The 9,436-nt window shown below is 52.4% G+C and overlaps 4 protein-coding genes across 5 annotated transcripts; 3 read left to right on the top strand and 1 right to left on the bottom strand.

The window, feature by feature from the left end:
* The first annotated feature begins 413 nt into the window (after positions 1-413).
* Positions 414-2,200, top strand: LOC9647997 (anthocyanidin 3-O-glucosyltransferase 7). The gene is made up of 2 exons (XM_002990178.2): positions 414-1,061; positions 1,153-2,200. Exons 1-2 carry the CDS (start codon positions 539-541, stop codon positions 2,091-2,093), a joined length of 1,464 nt encoding a protein of 487 aa, XP_002990224.2. The 5' UTR covers positions 414-538; the 3' UTR covers positions 2,094-2,200.
* A 543-nt stretch (positions 2,201-2,743) lies between these two features.
* On the top strand, positions 2,744-4,538 carry LOC9647660 (anthocyanidin 3-O-glucosyltransferase 7). Its single transcript, XM_002990177.2, has 2 exons — positions 2,744-3,403; positions 3,550-4,538. The coding sequence occupies exons 1-2, from the start codon at positions 2,881-2,883 to the stop codon at positions 4,479-4,481; spliced, it is 1,455 nt and encodes a 484-aa protein (XP_002990223.2). The 5' UTR covers positions 2,744-2,880; the 3' UTR covers positions 4,482-4,538.
* A 9-nt stretch (positions 4,539-4,547) lies between these two features.
* Positions 4,548-7,449, top strand: LOC112342311 (pentatricopeptide repeat-containing protein At2g35030, mitochondrial-like). Of its 2 annotated transcripts, XM_024663939.1 has the most exons (2): positions 5,064-5,328; positions 5,385-7,449. In XM_024663939.1, exons 1-2 carry the CDS (start codon positions 5,263-5,265, stop codon positions 7,395-7,397), a joined length of 2,079 nt encoding a protein of 692 aa, XP_024519707.1. In that variant the 5' UTR covers positions 5,064-5,262; the 3' UTR covers positions 7,398-7,449. The 2 variants fall into 2 exon arrangements, with proteins under 2 accessions (XP_024519706.1, XP_024519707.1); XM_024663938.1 differs by having other exon boundaries at positions 4,548-7,449.
* LOC9647996 (anthocyanidin 3-O-glucosyltransferase 7) lies at positions 7,390-9,139 on the bottom strand. The gene is made up of 2 exons (XM_002990140.2): positions 8,475-9,139; positions 7,390-8,379 (listed from the first exon to the last, which is right to left on the bottom strand). The coding sequence occupies exons 1-2, from the start codon at positions 9,007-9,009 to the stop codon at positions 7,463-7,465; spliced, it is 1,452 nt and encodes a 483-aa protein (XP_002990186.1). The 5' UTR covers positions 9,010-9,139; the 3' UTR covers positions 7,390-7,462.
* Positions 9,140-9,436: the final 297 nt, after the last annotated feature.

Below are 9,436 nucleotides of genomic sequence, written 5' to 3'. Positions count from 1 at the left end.
CCTAGCCCAACCTCCCAACATCCCATGGGCCATAGAATATTCTCAAAATATTCTTGTGGTTCATGTCAATATTTTTTGCTAACTTGCATTTGGCATCATTTCCAGCCAAAGAGAAGACAATGAGCGTTCTCTTGATCAATAATCATACACTTATTTTAAGCTGCCATTTTGTGACAAAGAGCACCACTCATGAATCTGATTGCTCCAATGTTAAATGCTCTTACCATATTCTCAAAGGCTGGAAGCTTCCCAGCCGCCAGGTGTAGGGACAGATTTTTGCCACCTTCTCAAGATTCATGCGGCAGCTGTCCATAGTATCATTGCTTGTCCAAATTCAGGAGCTGTAATGGATCCGAAGCGAGCTTGCAATTTGGGTCAATGTGAATCTCGTTCTAGAGCAGAATTGCTTCTCACAACGCTTATGCTAATCTTCCTTTTGTATAATTTTTGCAGGCCTAGGGTTCGCTCTTTGTCGAGAAATCAACTTGTGTAACATCCGTTGCCTTCCCCGCCAAGAAAACCATTCTAATAAATACCGATGAACCCTGCCAAGGAAACCATGGCTTCTCGCAAGGTCCATGTCTTGGCGTTTCCAGCGCCCGCGCAAGGCCATATCTCCCCAATGATCCATCTCTGTAAGTTCATCGCCCAAGATCCAAGCTTCACAATCTCCTGGGTCAATATCGACAGCCTCCACGACGAGTTCGTCAAGCACTGGGTGGCGCCGGCGGGGCTGGAAGCTCTGCGCCTCCATTCCATCCCATTCTCGTGGAAGCTCCCGCGAGGAGTCGACGCCAACGTCGCAGGAAATGTGGGGGACTGGTTCACGGCAGCCGCGCGAGAGCTCCCCGGCGGCCTCGAGGATTTGATCCGCAAGCTCGGCGAGGAGGGTGATCCGGTCAGCTGTATCGTCTCGGATTACATCTGCGATTGGACCCAGGATGTGGCGGCTGTGTTTGGAATCCCCAGGATCATTCTTTGGTCGGGAAACGCGGCATGGACGAGCTTGGAGTACCACATTCCAGAGCTTCTGGAGAAGGATCACATCTTTCCTAGCAGAGGTACGAATCTCCGTTCTTCCCCTGTTCTTCCCTTGGACCATCAAATTTCCCCTGTTCTTCCCTTTGGAATTAACCTCCTCCGTTGACGCAGGGAAAGCTTCCCCGGACGAGGCCAATTCCGTGATCATCGATTACGTCCGAGGAGTGAAGCCCCTCCGCCTGGCCGATGTGCCCGATTACCTGCTGGCCTCGGAGGGCCGGGAGGTGTTGAAGGAGTTGGCCATCAAGCGCTCCTTCGTCGTGAAGCGCGCACGATGGGTCCTCGTCAATTCCTTCTACGACCTCGAGGCGCCCACCTTCGATTTCATGGCCAGCGAGCTCGGGCCTCGATTCATCCCCGCGGGGCCACTGTTCTTGCTCGACGATTCCAGGAAGAATGTGGTGCTTCGCCCGGAGAACGAGGATTGCCTTCGCTGGATGGATGAGCAGGAGCCTGGATCAGTGCTCTACATCTCATTTGGCAGCGTCGCGGTGCTGAGCGAGGAGCAATTCGAGGAGCTCACGGGAGCTCTCGAGGCATCGAAGAAGCCATTCTTGTGGGTGATTCGACCTGAGCTGGTGGTGGGTGGTCACTCGAACGAATCTTACAATCGGTTTTGCGAGAGGACCAAGAACCAGGGATTCATCGTTTCCTGGGCGCCACAGCTTCGAGTTCTCGCCCATCCCTCCATGGGAGCGTTTCTCACGCACTGCGGATGGAATTCCATCCAGGAGAGCATCGCGAATGGCATTCCAATGCTGGGGTGGCCTTACGGGGGCGAGCAAAACACCAACTGTAAGTTCATAGTGGAGGACTGGAAGATCGGGGTTAGATTCTCCAAGAGAGTGGTGCAGGGATTGATCGAGCGAGGAGAGATCGAGGCTGGCATAAGAAAGGTGATGGATAGCGAGGAGGGGAAGAAGATGAAGGAGAGAGTGGAGAACTTGAAGATCCTTGCGAGGAAAGCTATGGACAAAGAGAATGGGAAGTCGTTTCGTGGCCTCCAGGGATGGCTGGAAGATCTCAAAGCTATGAAGCTGGATCGCGAGTGAGCGAACGATGCATTCTTTGATAAGAACTTTCTATCTATTAGTTCTGAAGATAGACACATGCTAATCAAGTAAAACGCTTGTGCGTGGGATTTGGATAATGTTGGAAATGGCTGAGTAAACAAACAAAAATTACTTGACAAAATTGCTCAGGGATGTTTTGTTATTAGTGGCTGACCATAAATTACAATCAAAACAATAATTACTAGTGGCCAACCATAAATTACAATCAAAGCAATAGACATTAGTCATGTGCTTTATGCAACATCTCTCCGTGAGGAAATGCAAAAGAACTTCAAGACTTAGTTAAAACTTACATGAAAACGTTTGGAACAAACTCTACAAATGCTTGAGTACAATATCGTTGCTCGGAATCTTTGCTAACTTGCATTTGCCCAGACCAGGCATCACACCAAGCGTTCTCTCGATTGATAATCATGGACTTATTTTAGGCTGGGACTTTAGAGACGGCCATTTTGTGCACTCATGAATCTGATTGCTCCAATGTTAAATGCTCTTACCATATTCTCAAAGGCCGGAAGCTTCCCAGCCGCCAGGTGTAGGGACAGATTTTTGCCACCTTCTCAAGATTCATGCGGCAGCTATCCATAGGATCATTGCTTGTTCAAATTCAGGAGCTGTAATGAATTGCAAGTTGGGTCAATGTGAGTCTCGTTCTAGAGCAGAATTGCCTCTCACAACGCTTATGCTAATCTCTCTTTGTCGAGAAATCAACTTGTGTAAACATCCGTTGCCTTCCCCGCCAAGAAAACCATTCTAATAAATACCGATGAACCCTGCCAAGGAAACCATGGCTTCTCGCAAGGTCCATGTCTTGGCGTTTCCAGCGCCCGCGCAAGGCCATATCTCCCCAATGATCCATCTCTGTAAGTTCATCGCCCAAGATCCAAGCTTCACAATCTCCTGGGTCAATATCGACAGCCTCCACGACGAGTTCGTCAAGCACTGGGTGGCGCCGGCGGGGCTGGAAGCTCTGCGCCTCCATTCCATCCCATTCTCGTGGAAGCTCCCGCGAGGAGTCGACGCCAACGTCGCAGGAAATGTGGGGGACTGGTTCACGGCAGCCGCGCGAGAGCTCCCCGGCGGCCTCGAGGATTTGATCCGCAAGCTCGGCGAGGAGGGCGATCCGGTCAGCTGTATCGTCTCGGATTACATCTGCGATTGGACCCAGGATGTGGCGGATGTGTTTGGAATCCCCAGGATCATTCTTTGGTCGGGAAACGCGGCATGGACGAGCTTGGAGTACCACATTCCAGAGCTTCTGGAGAAGGATCACATCTTTCCTAGCAGAGGTACGAATCTCTGTTCTTCCCCTGTTCTTCCCTTGGAATTAAACGTTTCCCCTGTTCTTCCCTTGTATTTACCCTGTTCTTCCTTTGGAATACCATCAAATTTCCCCTGTTCTTCCCTTTGGAATTAACCTCCTCTGTTGACGCAGGGAAAGCTTCCCCGGACGAGGCCAATTCCGTGATCATCGATTACGTCCGAGGAGTCAAGCCCCTCCGCCTGGCCGATGTGCCCGATTACCTGCTGGCCTCGGAGGGCCAGGAGGTGTGGAAGGAGATTTGCATCAAGCGCTCCTTCGTCGTGAAGCGCGCGCGCTGGGTCCTCGTCAATTCCTTCTACGACCTCGAGGCGCCCACCTTCGATTTCATGGCCAGCGAGCTCGGGCCTCGATTCATCCCCGCGGGGCCACTGTTCTTGCTCGACGATTCCAGGAAGAATGTCGTGCTTCGCCCCGAGAACGAGGATTGCCTTGGCTGGATGGATGAGCAGAACCCTGGATCGGTGCTCTACATCTCGTTTGGCAGCGTCGCGGTGCTGAGCGTGGAACAATTCGAGGAGCTCGCGGGAGCTCTCGAGGCATCGAAGAAGCCATTCTTGTGGGTGATTCGACCTGAGCTGGTGGTGAGTGGTCACTCGAACGAATCTTACAATGGGTTTTGCGAGAGGACCAAGAACCAGGGATTCATCGTTTCTTGGGCGCCACAGCTGCGAGTTCTCGCCCATCCCTCCATGGGAGCGTTTCTCACTCACTGCGGATGGAATTCCGTCCAGGAGAGCGTCGCGAATGGCATTCCAATGCTGGGGTGGCCTTACGGGGGCGATCAAACCACGAACTCTAAGTTCATCGTCGAGGACTGGAAGATCGGGGTTAGATTCTGCAAGACAGTGGGGCAGGGATTGATCGGGCGAGGGGAGATCGAAGATGGCATAAAAAAGGTGATGGATAGCGACGAGGGCAAGAAGATGAAGGAGAGAGTGGAGAACTTGAAGATCCTTGCGAGGAAAGCTATGGACAAAGAGCTTGGGAAATCGTTTCGTGGCCTCCAAGCATTCTTGGAAGATCTCAAGAGTTTGAAAGAGTGAGCGAAAGCAGTGAAATCCAGAAATAAAAGAAGTTTCTATCATGGAATGGTAGAGATCTACATGGGTCTTTCTCCATCTCCCTAGAGACGCATGCCCAGTAGCCCAGAGAGGATTGGAAAGGATTTGGGCTCGTTTGCTACATTGCTTCGTGGATGCGCTACTCTTGCCGAGGGAAGATGGATCCACTCGCGGATGATATCTGCTGGCTGCTGCGACAACGCCTACGCGGCAAATCTCCTTGTCCAGATGTATGGCAACTGTGGCAGCGTGGAAGAATCGTGGGGCGTCTTCAGTGCCATTCCCTGGCATCACCGCAACGTCTTCTCGTGGAATATCATGCTCGCAGCATTTTCCAGGAACGGGCATCCTGGCGAAGGGAGGAACTTGTTCGATCAGATGCCGCATCGCGACGTTGTGTCGTGGAACACACTCTTGGCGGGATTTGCACAGGTCTTTCAAGTTGGCGTAGCCAAGAACATATTTGACAAGATGCCGGGTCGCAATGTTGTGTCTTGGAACTCCATCTTCGCAGCATTTGCCCAAGAGCGTCATTTGGAAAATGCAAAGGTTTGCTTTGAGGATATGCCCGAGAAGGATCTAGCGTCCTGGAACACAATGCTACATGCGTATGCGCAGCACGGTGAGCTCCAGAGCCTGGGCGAAGTGTTTCGAGAAATGCCGACGAGGAACGTTCTCTCTTGGACGGCCTTGGTGACTGCATTTGGGCAGAGAGGACATCTTTCTTCGTCGAGAACGCTGCTGGAGAAGATGCCGAGCTGGGATGCTGTCTGCTGGAACGTCGTCATCTCCTCGAGCATTCGCCACGGGAGCATGGACGAGGCGATCGGTATGTTTCATTCCATGCTTCACAGGAACGTTCTCACCTGGAATGGTATGGTGCAGGCTTATGGCGAGATTGGCGAGCTAGAACTCTCCCAGTCGCTGTTTCGGAAGATGCCGCAGTGGAACCTCTTCTCGTGGAATACCATGCTCACGGCCTATGCGGAGAATGGGCGCGTGGAGGACGCGAAACGAATGTTTGACGCTGTTCCTGTGGAGAACACAGTCTCGTGGAACTCCATGCTCCAAGCTTACTTTCTCGCTGGTCAAGCCGAGCAAGCCAAGGTGGATTTCCACCAGATGCCTCGCAAAGACGTGATCTCCTGGAACACGCTACTCGCAGTTTGTGCAGCCGGGAACGACTCTACCAGGGAGACGAGACAAACCTTTAATCTGACACCACAGGTGAACACCGTGTCGTGGAACATCATGCTGGCAGCGTATGTCGATCTAGGAGAAGTCGACGATGCAAAGCTATTGTTTGACGAGATCCCCGAGAAGAGTTCCGTGTCGTGGAATACAATGATTCAAGCGTTTGCGAAGAATGGTTTCCTGGACAAGGCCGAGAAGCTGTTCAAGGAGATGCCATGTAAAGACAAGCCCGTCTCGTCGTGGACTGTGATGATCTCGGCTTATGCTCTTAACGCACACATCGAAGCCGCGGAGCGCTTGTTTCACGACGAGGACATCACTCGAGACGTTGTTATGTGGAACGCAATGGTGGCGGCCTACTGCCAGACCGGAGATGCGGATCGAGCAAGAATGGTTTTCCAGAAAATGCCAAGCCAGAACGTGACAAGCTGGAACTCGGTGGTCCAAGGATTTATTCGCAGAGGGTTCCTTGAAGATGGAAAGAGATTGCTGAGCAAACATCCAGAACCAAATGCTGTGACGTGGTCGATGATGCTCGCGTCTTACATCCAGATCGGCGAGCTCAAAGAGGCAACGTCGATCTTCCACCGGATGCCTCACCGGAGCATTCTCAGCTGGAACTCGATGGTTCAAGCTTTTATTGAGGAGGGATTCGCTGGCCGGGCCAGGGAGGTATTTGACAAGATGAGCAGCCACGACGTGATATCATGGAACATCACCATCTCAGGCTACGCTCGCTCCGGAAAAATGGAAGAAGCTAAAGCAGCATTCGAAAACGCACCCTCTCGGAGTATAGTCGCATGGAATACCATGATCGCGGCGCTCGCCACCCAGTGCCGAGACTTGGACGCCGCAAAATCACTTTTTGAGGAGATGCCGGAGAAGAACACGGTCTCCTGGAACACTCTCATCTCAAGCCTGTGTAGATTCGAGCAGCAAGACGCGGCGCTACATCTCTTCAAAGTCATGGACTTGGAAGGAGTTCCAGCGGACGAGGCAACGTACTTGATCGTCCTTGACGTGTGCGGAGATCTGGCAGCTCTCTCGGACGGATCAAGCATTCACAGCGACGCGGCGGCCGTGAACTTCCACTTGAGCGTGAGCGTTTCCACCGCGCTCATCAACATGTATGGGAGGTGTGGACGAGTGGAAACGGCGAGAAAAGTTTTCGACTCGATGCTCAAGCGCGACACAATCTCCTGGACGTCGATGATCAGCGTCTACTCCAACAATGGACGCTCGCACTACGCTCTCGAGCTTCTGTGGCTCATGGAACAGGACGGATTCCCAGCCGACGCCATAACTTTCGTGGCTGTTCTCTCGGCTTGCAGCCACGCAGGGCTCTTCCGACAAGGCTGGGAGGTTTTCACGTCGATGCATCACAGCTATGGCGTTGCTCATGGTGTGGATCACTACGGTTGCATGGTGGATCTTTTCGGACGAGCAGGGATGCTGGAAGTGGCCGAGCAACTGGTGGCAAGCATGCCTTTTAGTTTGCGGGATGATCACCCAGGAAGAGATAGTGCTACCATGTCCTGGATGATGCTGCTAGCGGCGTGTAACAGCCACTCGGATCCGGATCGAGCAGCCAGGATCGCCGCAGAGATGGAAACTCTGGCACCGGAAGTTAGTCCTGCGCTCTACGTCTTGCTTTCCAATGCTCATGCGACATCCCTTGGTGAGGAAGAAACCGGCATTGATTAAAGTTGGTACATTGTTTATCTTGATAAATCTTTCAAATAATAGTTTCAGTGAATGAATGGTTTCACTCACTCGTGATGGAGCTTCAAAGCCTTGAGATCTTCCAAGAACGCTTGGAGGCCACGAAACGATTTCCCATGCTCTTTGTCCATGGCTTTCCTGGCAAGGATCTTCAAGTTCTCCACTCTCTCCTTCATTTCCTTCCCCTCCTCGCTATCCATCACCTTTCTTATGCCGTCCTCGATCTCTCCTCGCTCGATCAATCCCTGCATCGCGGTCTTGGAGAATCTAACCCCGATCTTCCAGTCCTCCACTATGAACTTACAGTTGGTGTTTTGCTCGGCCCCGTAAGGCCACCCCAGCAGTGGAATCCCGTGTGTGATGCTCTCCTGGATGGAATTCCATCCACAATGAGTGAGAAACGCTCCCATGGAGGGATGGGCGAGAACTCGCAGCTGTGGCGCCCAAGAAACGATGAATCCCTGGTTCTTGGTCCTCTCGCAAAACCCATCGTAAGATTCGTTCGAGTGTCCGCCGACCACGAGCTCGGATCGAATCACCCACAAGAATGGCTTCTTCGATGCCTCAAGAGCTCCCGCGAGCTCCTCGAACTGCTCCACGCTCAGCACCGCGATGCTGCCAAACGAGATGTAGAGCACTGATCCAGGCTCCTGCTCATCCATCCAGCGAAGGCAATCCTCGTTCTCCGGGCGAAGCACCACATTCTTCCTGGAATCGTCGAGCAAGAACAGTGGCCCCGCGGGGATGAATCGAGGCCCGAGCTCGCTGGCCATGAAATCGAAGGTGGGCGCCTCGAGGTCGTAGAAGGAATTGACGAGGACCCATCGCGCGCGCTTCACGACGGGGGAGCGCTTGATGCAAATCTCCTTCCACACCTCGTTGCCCTGCATGTAATCGGGCACATCGGCCAGGCGGAGGGGCTTGACTCCTCGGACGTAGTCGATGATCACGGAATCGTCCCTCCCTACGCGCGAATCGATCAGCCAAGAGAAGGGGAAATTTGAGGTAATTCCAAAGGGAAGAACAGGGGGAATTCAAGGTAAATTTAAAGATTCGTACCTCCGACAGGAAATATGTGATTCTTCTGCAGAAGATCTGGAATGTGGTACTCTAAGCTCGTCCATCCCGCAGTGCCCGACCAAAGAATGATCCTGGGGATGCCAAACACATCCGCCACATCCTGGGTCCAATCGCAGAAGTAATCCGAGATGATGCAGTTGACCGGATCACCCTCCTCGCCGAGCTTGCGGATCAAATCCTCGAGGCCGCCGGGGAGCTCCCGCGCGGATGCCGTGAACCATTCCGCCAGATTTCCCAGCGCGTGGGCATCGGCTCCTCGCGGGAGCTTCCACGAGTATGGGATGGAATGGAGGCGCAGATCTTCCAGCCCCGCCGGCGCTACCCAGTGCTTGACGAACTCGTCGTGGAGGCTGTCGACATTGACCAAGGAGATCGTGAAGCTTGGATCTCGAGCGATGAGCTTGCAGAGATGGATAACTGGGGACATATGGCCTTGCGCGGGGAGTGGAACCGCCATGACATGGATCTTGCTACTGGGGGAGGAAGAATCACTAGAAGTTTGCAAGGATCCCATGATTTCCTAGCTCTCTCTTCCCACTCTGGACTGCTCAAGAATGGATCGATGCAGAGCTTATAAGCATATGGCTATCGCACCCCACGAGAACCTTACATACGATAAAATATGTTAATTGGAAATGCTATCCTATTCTGAGCTGCCAGCATGAAAGTGATTAGGATATTTGAGCACGGCGCTAGAACAGCGTCAACCAATCTCTCAGATCTCCTCCAAACAAACTATAATTCCCGGATTGGTCCATTGATCCACCGTCATGGGAGTACCTTCTATTGTGATTGTCAAGGATTCGCATGATATTTGCAAGCTAGCAGTCCACAATAATTGACAGTCTTGACTCTTGATAGGCATTTTGGGTCTAAAACATTAAAGAAGTCATGGTCAAGTCAAAAAGCCTTTCAAGCAGCATTCTGTTGACTTGACCATA

This window comes from Selaginella moellendorffii, unplaced genomic scaffold, assembly GCF_000143415.4.
Source record: "Selaginella moellendorffii unplaced genomic scaffold, v1.0 SELMOscaffold_105, whole genome shotgun sequence".
Classification (NCBI taxonomy): domain Eukaryota; kingdom Viridiplantae; phylum Streptophyta; class Lycopodiopsida; order Selaginellales; family Selaginellaceae; genus Selaginella; species Selaginella moellendorffii.
The sequence above is the reverse complement of the archived record's forward strand: the minus strand, read 5'-3'. Positions and strand labels throughout refer to the sequence as shown.

Coding starts and splice junctions, on each gene's coding strand:
- LOC112342311 (XM_024663938.1), top strand. CDS start 4,572: ATGCCCAGTAGCCCAGAGAGGATTGGAAAGGATTTGGGCTCGTTTGCT.
- LOC9647660 (XM_002990177.2), top strand. CDS start 2,881: ATGAACCCTGCCAAGGAAACCATGGCTTCTCGCAAGGTCCATGTCTTG. Junction 3,404..3,549: donor TCACATCTTTCCTAGCAGAG/GTACGAATCTCT, acceptor CTGTTGACGCAG/GGAAAGCTTCCCCGGACGAG.
- LOC9647997 (XM_002990178.2), top strand. CDS start 539: ATGAACCCTGCCAAGGAAACCATGGCTTCTCGCAAGGTCCATGTCTTG. Junction 1,062..1,152: donor TCACATCTTTCCTAGCAGAG/GTACGAATCTCC, acceptor CCGTTGACGCAG/GGAAAGCTTCCCCGGACGAG.
- LOC9647996 (XM_002990140.2), bottom strand. CDS start 9,009: ATGGGATCCTTGCAAACTTCTAGTGATTCTTCCTCCCCCAGTAGCAAG. Junction 8,380..8,474: donor TCACATATTTCCTGTCGGAG/GTACGAATCTTT, acceptor ATTCGCGCGTAG/GGAGGGACGATTCCGTGATC.